Source organism: Sinocyclocheilus grahami, unplaced genomic scaffold (genome assembly GCF_001515645.1).
Source record: "Sinocyclocheilus grahami isolate Dianchi unplaced genomic scaffold, SAMN03320097.WGS_v1.1 scaffold562.1, whole genome shotgun sequence".
Classification (NCBI taxonomy): domain Eukaryota; kingdom Metazoa; phylum Chordata; class Actinopteri; order Cypriniformes; family Cyprinidae; genus Sinocyclocheilus; species Sinocyclocheilus grahami.
In genome coordinates, this window is record NW_015505741.1 from 550,261 (window position 1) to 561,572 (window position 11,312).

The following is an 11,312-nucleotide window of genomic DNA, read 5'->3' on the forward strand; positions in this document are numbered from 1 at the left end:
AGTTATCGGTTTTTGCAAATTAACTCTTCATATATATATATATATATATATATATATTACAATTTCAAATAACTGCTTTATATTTTTATGTATTTAAAATTTATTGTTTTCCCTTTTTGCCAAAGCTGAATTTTCAGAAGCCATTACTCCAGTCTTCAGTGTCACATAATCCTTCAGAAATCATTCTATAACTGCTTTATATTTTTATGTATTTAAAATTTATTGTTTTCCCTTTTTGCCAAAGCTGAATTTTCAGAAGCCATTACTCCAGTCTTCAGTGTCACATAATCCTTCAGAAATCATTCTAATATGCTGATTTAGTGCTCAGGAAACATTCCTTTATAATTATCAATGTTGAAAACAGTTGTGCTGCTTATATATTTTCATGGAAACCATGATGCATTTTTTCAGGATTATACATTATATTATATTATATTACTTAGTCACAAGCAAGGTACAGATTTTTTAATGAGTTGTTTTGACTGACTCAATAAAAAGAAGCAATTCATAAGAGTCATATGTATGTGAATCAGCATCATGACTCACTGTTGTTATTGCATGCAGCATACATTTGCGGGCTCTCTGAAGATGTAAGGCCCTCCAAGATGATAACTGACTAAACTATGTATTAATGCACACAAAGCTTTCCCGACTGTTGCTCATGGAGGTTAGAGTTTAAATTGTTGCACATTTTTGTCACTTTTGTGACCGTTCTAGTCGTAGTCTGGAGCCCTGTATAATATGTTGTTGATTAAAACCCTCTGTCAGCGTTTCATTCTGCACCAGTGCCAAGTTTTTTTTTTTTCTTTTTTAATCTCTCCCATCAGCCCTACTCCAGAAAACACAGTTCAGTACTCAGCCTGTCCAGATAATATAGTTTATGTCCAGAGCTGCTTCTCTATTGCATTTGGGCAGACGAGATGGTTATGGCTGATTTTGTCAGTAGGTTTATTTGCTGAATGTTTCCTGCTGCGTTTATATTCAGGAGTTCCTGCATCAGAGTGAATCGTGATTTGACAGAGGGAGGGTTGTGCTGGGTTCATATCCCATTTTTAAAGTGCTCTACGGAACGTCGTGTGCTGCAATAAATTTATGCTTTCTGTTTTACATTTACAAGGTCTGAATTGAATTATTGTCCTCTGGATGTATTTAAGAATGTCCTTAAAAGGCCTATCGTACATTATTTCTCTCTCTCATAAAAAATTCTAAAGTGTCATATTTCTTCAAAGAGATGCTGACTCCAGTAATGCTTGATGGTTCAAGTCACTCTTGAAATATTGTTTACTAAAGTGCATTTGTGAATGGAGGGCAGTTTCTCATTAGGAGAATAATTCTATTGTTCTGTATGTTTCCTTTCAGGTGGCTAAACTCAATCCCAAAGACCACAGCTTTACTCTAAAGGATGATTTCTACAGACATGTGCGGAGGGACTGGCCCGTCTATGTCGAGGAAGAGCGGCAACTCATTCAAAGGGTGCTGGCAAGGTACATACAGTATTCCCAATTCTCACAACATCACTTGTATCTTTTTATAAATATTTATTGCCGTTTTAGTGTGTCAGACAATAATCTTCTATACTTTGCCTTACAATACTTCACTTTGCTCTGCTTTGCTTCCAACCTTTTTTTTGTCTTGCATAGACCCATTTGTAAGGTTCAAGTTCCCCTTCATCAAGACCAAATCAAAAATCTGCCTCTTTTTACGTTTTAAAAAAGTATATTATATAAGTATACTGTATATATCCTAGTATATTATGATATTTTTAGAAGTAATTAAAGTCATTATTACAGTATTATTAATGTTATTTTAGTATTATTTATATAGTAATATAGTTCTAAACTGAAAATATAAAATAAAAGCTAATTGAAAATATTAATAAAAAGTGTATTAATATTTTCAGTTACCTTTTATTTTATATTTTAAGATGTCATTGTAATTTTCAATCAAATTGTTTGTAATTTTTAGTAGTTTTTTTTAAATATTGCTATTAATATTTTATTTTACTAACATTACTAGTTTTTATTACTGTTTAAGTTTTAGTTGTTTTCTCCCCATGCTAAACTCTCATAACCGTATTATTTCCCAACTTCCTTTGACTAAGAAGGGCTGGTGACGTTTGGTACAGTATTGTCATCCAGGCCTTGCCCCCGCAGTCTGCTGAGATGATGTGTTTTGGAGGCCTTATTAAGTATGATGTGGTTAATAGGCCTGTCTGAGCAGGAAGCCGTGCGATTCACTGTGCTGTTGAGTGGAATTATGCTGAAAGCTTCTTTGCAGCCGCATTCAGTCCCGGAACAATAGGAGAATAAACGGCAGCCATCCTGCCAAATACGATCTTGGCAGCCCAGTCTTTGGGAGGTTTTCCACACTCCGCCTGACTTACTGCATGCTTGAGTTTCTTCTCTGCCTTCACCTCTGCCTCTCAATTTTTATGTGCACTGCCAGTCTAAAGTATCCTAATGGGACAGATCAAAATGATCTTGCAATAATCCCCAGAACGGCACTTGCACAACACGGCATGTTTGCAGAATGATCCATGAACTGCTACCATTCAAACTTTTGGGGCCAGAAATAAATTATGAACGTTTTTCAAAGGGTCTCACCAAGGCTGCATTTATGTGATTAAAAAATACAGTAAAAAATGTAATATTGTGAAATTATTATGATGTAAAATAACTGCTTATTTATGTGATGGCGAAGCTGAATTTTCAGCATCATTACTCCAGTATTCAGTGTCACATGATCCTTCAGAAATCATTCTAATCTGCTGATTTGATGCTCAAGAAACATTTCTTATTATAATCAATGTTGAAAACTGTTCTAATATTTTTGTTGAAATCATGATGCATTTTAATAACTCTTTGAGCAGAAAGTTTAAAAGAACAGCATTTCTTTTAAATAGAAATATTTTGTGATAATGTAAGTCACTTCTGATCGATTTAATGGATACTTGCTGAATAAAAAGTATCTTGCTCGAATAAAAAGTTTGACGACTTAATGACTTCAAACTTTTGAATGGTAGTTTGTCATTTAGTGAGTTCACTGTAAAAAAAATTGTTATATAATATTTAGATATAAATATTATATTTATTTAGTATTTGATGTACTATTTATAAATAAATATATATTTTATGTATATGTTATTCTGTATTTTATATTAGTTTTACTTTACTTTTTACTACAGTATATAGTCTAGAGTCGTTTAGTACATCATGTTTGTCAGGGCATTGATGAAGAACGATCCTCCGTGTGATGAAAAAGCAGCTCTATGAGAGGAAAGAGCTGTAGGAAGCAGATTGCCAGAGGAAAGTTCCAGCAGAGTAGGAATGTCTCTGGCACCATTGTTCTCGTCACTGGACATTAGCAAGGCTTTTGCCAGTCCCACTGCAGATGTTATCAGCTACCCGGAAATGCTAAACTAGACTAACACCCCCGGCGCTCTGACCGAACGAATGCCGTGCAAGAGTATAATGTTTTTACACTCCATTCGGGAACAGCCAAACCTGATTAACACTCGTGCAAAATCCTAGACCTTGATCCTGAGCTTTAAATTTCTTCCTGTTTAGTTCCTCCATTTCCTGTAAGCACAACAGCTTTCTGGAACAGGGAAGTTGATCTCAACTTGGGATAGTTCACAGATTTGTTTCAGAATTTAATTAGCAAAGGTTTCCTGATGGCAGGCATGAACGGAATGACATTTTGACAGCGTCTCACTCTCTGTTATTCCAGAAAACTCCAGCCTCTCAGCAGCAGCACTAGCCAATTGAAAAGCCTCCAGTCCAGCCATTCATTCCACAAAACCTCAGGGGATTCTCCATCCCAACTCAGCCCTGTCAAGAATCTCTCCATGGTAAATATGCACCTATAAAAAGAAGTGCTACTTTTCCTCCGTCTCATTTTAAAGCTGTTGCATGCTGTAGTATCTGCAATGGACTACCAGTTTTTTGTATGCACTGAAACAGGTTTGTGATTGAATGTATGATCGATATACTTGAGATGAGAATAAGAAGAGCCTATTTTTTTTTCTTGTGAAGATCATGTTTGGCGCCGTCTGCTCTTTATTTATGGAGATGCTGGAGGCGCTTCAGTCACTGCTGTTTGCAGGAGCCAATTAAGCTGCCGGTCCACACTATTGCTGTTTTCCATCTGCAAAGTTTGTGAAATCTCCTTCTTTCTTTCCTCCCAGAAACGCCCAGTGCCTTCCGACCATCCAGAAAGTCAGACGCCGAAAAAGCAACGTTTATTAGACCAGAACATGCCCTTGCAATCTCCTTCCAATGGACATCTCGGCTCCTCCATGAGCCGTAACTCTTCCGCTCATGGAAACACAAGTTTGCAAAGGGGTAGCAGCACGGCTCAGCAGAGCCCTGATGGTCATTACCAGAGGCACAAGCTCGGGGAGTCCAATAGCATGCCCAAACCAGAACAGCCAGAACCAGCACAGCAGCCATCGTCCAGCCCCAAACACCCAAGAACTGAACCAGAAATCTGCACTGAGCAGCAGCTAGCAAACGGCCAGCACAAAAAGAAGTCCAAGAAGCATAAAGAAAAAGAGAGGGAGCGCTTAAAACCTGAGTGGGTCGAGACCAGCCCGGACCTTAAACAGAACCAGGAAAAAATCAATGGTGGGTTAAAAGGTTTTAAAAAGGTGAAATTTTGATGTAGAGGTGCAATATGTGACACTGGACCACAAAACCAGTCATAAGTCACTGGGGTATGTTTGTAGCAATAGCCAAAAATACATTGTATGGGTCAAAATTATAGATTTTTCCTTTATGTAAAGATCATGTTTCATGAAGATATTTAGTAAAATTCCTACTATTAGTATATCAAAACTTAATTTTTGATTAGTAACATGCATTGCTAAGAACTTCATTTGGACAACTTTAAAGGTGATTTTCTCAATATTTAGATTTTTTTGCACCCTCAGATTCCAGATTTTCAAATAGCTGTATCTTGGACAAATATTGTCCTATCCTAACAAACCATACATCAATGGAAAGCTTATTTATTCAGCTTTTAGATCTCAATTTGATTTATAAATGGACCTTTATGATTGGTTTTGTGATCCAGGGTCACATATATTTGTGGCCAATAAATTATTTGCAAAGAAAAGTAATATATAGACTACTGTTTAAAAGTAGTTTGTAAGTCAGTAAGTTGTTAAAAAAAAAATTTTGGTTAAGGAAATGTATACATATTAATTCATGATCTATAGTTTATTGGGTTTTCTTAATTGCAAACAACCAGCTAAATAAAACATACACATTCTCAACTTTTAAACAACATTGGAAAGTAAAACAATAAAAATAAATAAACAACAGGCAGCCGCTAACACCATTAGTTCCTGAATTTAATACTTTTATTCAGCAAGGATGCATAAAACATTTGTAAAAAGGGACTGTAAAGACATTTATTTAAAATGTTACAAAAGACAAAACATTTATTTTTAAATTGAACTAATATTTCAGTTTTTGCTGTATTTTTAATTAATTAAATGTAGCATTGGTCAGCACATAAGATAATTTTTTTAAATCCCAAACAATCCAAAAAACAACAACAACAAAAACTTTTGAACAGTAGTGTATATAACTGGGAATGTTAAATGATTATCAATACTAATTATTACAGTATAATAAATTGTAATTGATCATTTGTTACATTATTTTTGCTTGTGACAATTACACATTTTTTCTAATTGTTGGCCTATTTACATGTACAATATTAATAAAAAAATAATTTAAAATTAATAATTTAATATATTATTATTATTAATTCAGTAACGCATAAAATTATATTTAACAGCTTTTTAAGCTGTACTGTTATTGCCGATGAGATTTAGAATCCACAGTAAAATATTGTATAGCAACATGATGTTATGATTGTTACATGGTATGATGTCAGGCATAGTCATAGTAGTTAGATGTCATAATAGTTGGAATTGTGGTGATCATAATCAATATTTATCAGCACTGCCAAAAGGGCAATGGGATCATTGTTTCTCAGAGGGAATTTCACTAGATGTTTTTGATACCGAATAACTGCTGTTCTGTAAAAACAAACAAACAAAAACATCCCGTTTCAGCTCTGCCGCTGCAATTCATCTCAGAAGTGACTCACTGTGAGACACTTTCATTTCAAGTGAAATGATGGCAGAACAGGTTTGGACTTGCCAAGCAATTCAGGAAATATTCCTGTATGTTTGTGTGCGGATACACAGACGTGTGCGTGCGAGGTGACTGCTCGTCTGCGCCCTTCCCTAGCGCCAGGGTGGATGATTAACTTAACTAACAGCTGGGTGACCCACTGTAAAACGTGCAGAGCCCACTTTGACCGTCGCCTCAAGCTTGACGTCTTGTCAGGCAGCCTTTGTCAGCGACGACCGCCCTCCACGTCCCTTATCGCAAGATTTGATAAATGACTCCATCAACCCAGGCAGCATGGCGCTTTGATATGTTTGCGTAGTGAGATTACATAAACCACTTTATCATTCTTGTCTGTGTTTGTGTAGACCACGAACGACCCAACACACCTGTCACCCGTGCCTCGCCCGATGAGCTGCCTGACTATTTATTGTAAGTAAGACCAGATTTCAGTTTATTTTACTGCTTTGTGCTTCTGTAATTACAAGGTGGAGATTGTCTGCCGATGATTAAGGAATAGAAAATTAACTGTGTTGCACATTTAAAGCAATAGTGTGTAATTTTACAGAACAGAATGTAAGAATTCAAGTTAAAATACAGAAAATACAAAAGTCTTTGTTTTTGATTTTAAATGTTCTGTATTTGAGCTTTTAAAGGAACTGGTAGTTTTAGACAAACGACCCAAGAATGAGAATAAATACACATTCATTTTAATATGTAGTGCCACCTACTGGTTTCTCTTGGGATTCTGCCTAGCGACTTGAATTATTGTTACTGATCAAATATTTCACTCGAGGAACTTTTCTTTCCAGGAAATACAACACTATAACAGACTCTGAGCAGCGTCAGAGATACAAAGAGGATTTCTGTGCGGAATATGATGAGTACAGAGACCTTCATGAACGTATAGGGAAAGTTACAGAGATGTTTGTTCAGCTGGGATCCAAGATAAAGACGCTGTCTCCCGGGACACACAAGTATAAGGTATGGACATTTATACATTTATAATGTTACAAAAAAAATCCATTCCCAAAAAAATGCTGTTCCTTTGAACTTTTATTCATAAACAAGTGCATCACTGTTTACAGACAGATAGATGGATAGATAGATAGATAGATAGAAGACCAGTGATAATAATGTATTCTCATTGAGCATCAAATTACAATGATTTCTGAAGGGTCATGTGACACTGAAGACTGGCGTTATGGCTTTAAGATTACTTGTGGAACAATGTGTCTTTGTTTTACAAGATAATGCTTTAGCACACCTTATATAACAGTTACATAATACATGATGTCAGAGGTTATTTTAGATTTTTTTTTAATCATTATTTTGATTATTCTAGGTAATGGAGGATCAAATAATGGAGAAGTATAGGAAGTATAAGAAGGTAAGAGAATTGTATTATGTTGATAGTGTTTGAACTCGATGAACTGAGGAACTGTCTAAACATTTTTGCATAACTATGAACCTTATTTAAATAATCTGATATAAATTCTTAAAACCCCATGAACGTTTCCGTGTTATTTTTTTAGTTTTTATAGTATTTATACATTTTTTGAATTAGCTTTTATTTCAGATTTTAATGTTAAAATATTTAAATTTTTTAATAATTATTTTTATTTTATTAGTAATTAAGTTTTAGTAATTTTAGTTCTTGTTTTGTTTCAACTAGAGGCCAAGGCGACATTTCTAATTTTCATTAGTTTTTTTAAGTTTAAGTTTTTCATTTATTAAAAAAAAAAATAAAAATAAAAAATAAATATATATATATATATATATATATATATATATATATATTCTTTAATCTTTATTTCAACTCGTCAAAACAATTTTAATAATTCTTAATAATTTTAGTTAACAATAACAACACTGAACCTTTCGTGCCTCATATTCTCTATGTGAATACTAAACATGATTTGTAGTAAACCTTCCGTCCAGCAGATGTCGCCATTTTTAACAGCTAGTAAAATTTCAGTTAGAGATCAAAAACTGCATCTAAAGCGAGAAATCAGTACTAATACCCACCTCTAATGTGCACGTTTTGAAGATCTTGTTTTTGTCCCTGCAGAAGTTTCCAGGCTACCGGGAAGAAAAGAAGCGCTGCGAGTATCTCCATCAGAAACTATCACACATCAAAGGCCTGATTCTGGACTATGACTGCACACAAGCGCTCTCCTAGTGCCAGCCGTTCCACTCTCCTCCTCCTTCCCAGTCTGCTCGCATGGACCAAACGACTCCTCAGTGGAAATAAACCAGGGCCAAACGTCTCTCTTGAACACGACAAGGCATTTCCACGTCTGTCCTCCGCACGAACTGTGGGTAACAATGTGGAGGCTGAGGATCTAAGCCCAAACTATCAAACGAAGGCCAAGACCTCCAACTAGTGACTTAAGCCCTTTAAAGTTTTTTCTTTTCTTTTTCATTCTCGTGTAAAAAGTGTTGCATTGAGGAATTGGTTAGATGTGAGACACAACCTAAGCCAAAATAGTTTTTTTTTTTTTCCCTACCCAAATGCAGCATATGTGTAACCGTTGCCCTTGATCTTCTAACTTCGGCTCTGAGCTCTGACCTTCAGGGCTGCGGGCTGCTTTTATGGTACAATCATAAAGCCTGGATGATGAGAGATGACTATCTGTACTGTGTTCGGTCTGTCAGTGATTTATCAGAGAACTGAAGCACAGTTTCTATTTTGATATTTTACTGAATGTATATTTGTACTCTTGTAAGATCTCGACATCTATAATGTGTAAAAAGTGTTGCATTGAGGAATTGGTTAGATGTGAGACACAACCTAAGCCAAAATAGTTTTTTTTTTTTTCCCTACCCAAATGCAGCATATGTGTAACCGTTGCCCTTGATCTTCTAACTTTGGCTCTGAGCTCTGACCTTCAGGGCTGCGGGCTGCTTTTATGGTACAATCATAAAGCCTGGATGATGAGAGATGACTATCTGTACTGTGTTCGGTCTGTCAGTGATTTATCAGAGAACTGAAGCACAGTTTCTATTTTGATATTTTACTGAATGTATATTTGTACACTTGTAAGATCTCGACATCTATAATAGAGGGTTTAATCACTGGATAGAATAAGGGAAACCTGGAATTTTCTCAACTCTTGAGGTGATCCTACCAAACTCTGTAGCGTACGAGGGTGCAATCTGTCATATGAACGTCCGCGTGAAAGCACCTACGTCAGACTCTTAATTAGACGAGACCTGCCTCTTTTGTGTGTAGCTACAGGATGAGCTCTGGGATGCAAATTTAATCTTGATTTCCTGTAGCCAATCATGTAATGAGAGGAAAGGTGCTTAACCTTGACAGTTCAAAATCGATAAAGTGATAATTTTCTCATGAATTTTTTGTGTCCAGGGTCCAGTGCTCAAACCACTACAGCACACTCTGTCCTTAAAATAATGATGTTTATAACATTATTATTATTATTATTATATTTGGACACTAAAAAGCAGAAACAATCATGTTTTAAAGCACATTTAATTTCTTTTATCCTTTTTTAAAAGAAAAATGTATTGATTAATGGAAAACAAAAAAACAATTCTTTACCTGATCTATTGGAAATGTTACAGGAAATTTGATGTTTTTTTTATTGAGGTTTAATTTCTTGACGTTTGAATGAACTCTGCGTTCTTTCCCTTTAACACGTGAAGGAGACCTTCATAGACTGTGTCAGGCTTTCTCTGAATCCTGATTTTCGTTTGGGTCATGTTTTCTGTGAATGGAAGTATACAGTATGTCTGTTTTCCCAGAATGTAGTACTTGATGAACACAGATTGAGGATTCTGCTTTACGTAACGGCCTGACGCAAACACCAAACGTTATAGAAGCAGAGTCTTTCCAAAGTCTTTTCAAAGTCCCTCCGTGTCCATGTCATTCCTGTTCATGCCCATAGCCTCGTGTACATTATGGAAGTATTTTTGTGTCACTTTTGCGCTTTGACATTTCTCTTGTGGAGACTGCTGATCTGTTATTTATGTCACTACAGTGTTAGTTCCTCTAATCCTCGATCCTGATTTGTTATCTGGCTGGAAAACTGATAGATTTGCCAAAATAGCATTTCTCTTTATATTGTTAACAGTTTGTTTCATCCTTTCATGGGGCAACTTCATGTATTGATGTAGATGCCTTAAATAAACTGGACCACATTAACTTAATACAATGGAAATGTCTTCTGATTTGACTTTAAAGGAGACGTATTATGCCCCTTTTTACAATATGTAATATAAGTCTCTGGTGTCCCCAGAATGTATTTGTGAAGTTTCAGCTCAAAATACTCAACAGATCATTTATTTTATAATTTTGAAAATGCCTATTTTGAGCGGAAGCAGAAACGCGCTGTTTTTCGGGCCTGTGTCTTTAAATGCAAATTAGCTGCTGCTCCCCGCCCCCTTTTCCAGAATAGAGCTGCTGCCAGTACAGCTCGTATCTGCTACAAACATCTGTTTTGGTTCTGATTATCATGTTTATCTTGCTGAAATCATGCGTTTTAAACCATATGAGTTTAAACAGATATATGGTTTTCTGAGAGCACACATCCGAAGCACACGGACAGAAAGTGGCTGTCACAGCATTTGAGTACTAAACTAAGTTTTCATTCTCACACAAGTTTACGTTAAAAACACACACAAGTTACAAAAACAGTCGGTTATGTCTGTGAAGGTAAACAGCTGGGAAATAAATCGCTTGTTTATTTTAGATCTGTGTGGCAGCAGCAATATACAGTAAATAAATCCACTGCTCTCTCTCGTCTCCTCTGAGGCTGGGACTCTAAACAGTGTTCTGTGCTCGTCTGTGCAACCAAAGACAGAACAGTTAGCATGTTTTGCTCAAACTTTCGCCATGGCATTAGAATTGGTACACCGTTGTCGCTTGCGAAATCAAAATGAGGACGCTGTGGGTGGAAACCATAGACTGTATAAAAATGGTGGAAACGTACAGATTAAGGGGCGGTAATATTATAATGAGATCCCTTTGCCACGTCACCAAGGGAGCGAAATCAGACCGCTCGTTTTCTCAGGACGCTTGCAAAAAAAGGCTTACCTAAACAAAGTGATTGGGTTAATCACGTTTCCTTGGTTGGTAAATACACCGGGGACCTGATTATAGCACTTAAAACCTGGAAAAGTCCGATTTTCATGATATGTCACCTTTAA

The 11,312-nt window shown here is 36.0% G+C and overlaps 1 protein-coding gene across 1 annotated transcript in view; it reads left to right on the forward strand.

Moving 5' to 3' along the window:
• LOC107556260 (RNA polymerase II elongation factor ELL2-like) overlaps positions 1-8,674 on the forward strand; it is a 60,789-nt gene extending 52,115 nt beyond the window's left edge. Inside the window, exons 6-12 of the mRNA XM_016239326.1 lie at positions 1,360-1,484; positions 3,730-3,850; positions 4,187-4,625; positions 6,512-6,575; positions 6,956-7,127; positions 7,489-7,533; positions 8,215-8,674. Coding sequence (XP_016094812.1) covers positions 1,360-1,484; positions 3,730-3,850; positions 4,187-4,625; positions 6,512-6,575; positions 6,956-7,127; positions 7,489-7,533; positions 8,215-8,325 — 1,077 coding nt within the window. The 3' untranslated portion in view covers positions 8,326-8,674. The remainder of the gene's footprint in view (positions 1-1,359; positions 1,485-3,729; positions 3,851-4,186; positions 4,626-6,511; positions 6,576-6,955; positions 7,128-7,488; positions 7,534-8,214) is intronic.
• The last annotated feature ends 2,638 nt before the right edge of the window (positions 8,675-11,312 follow it).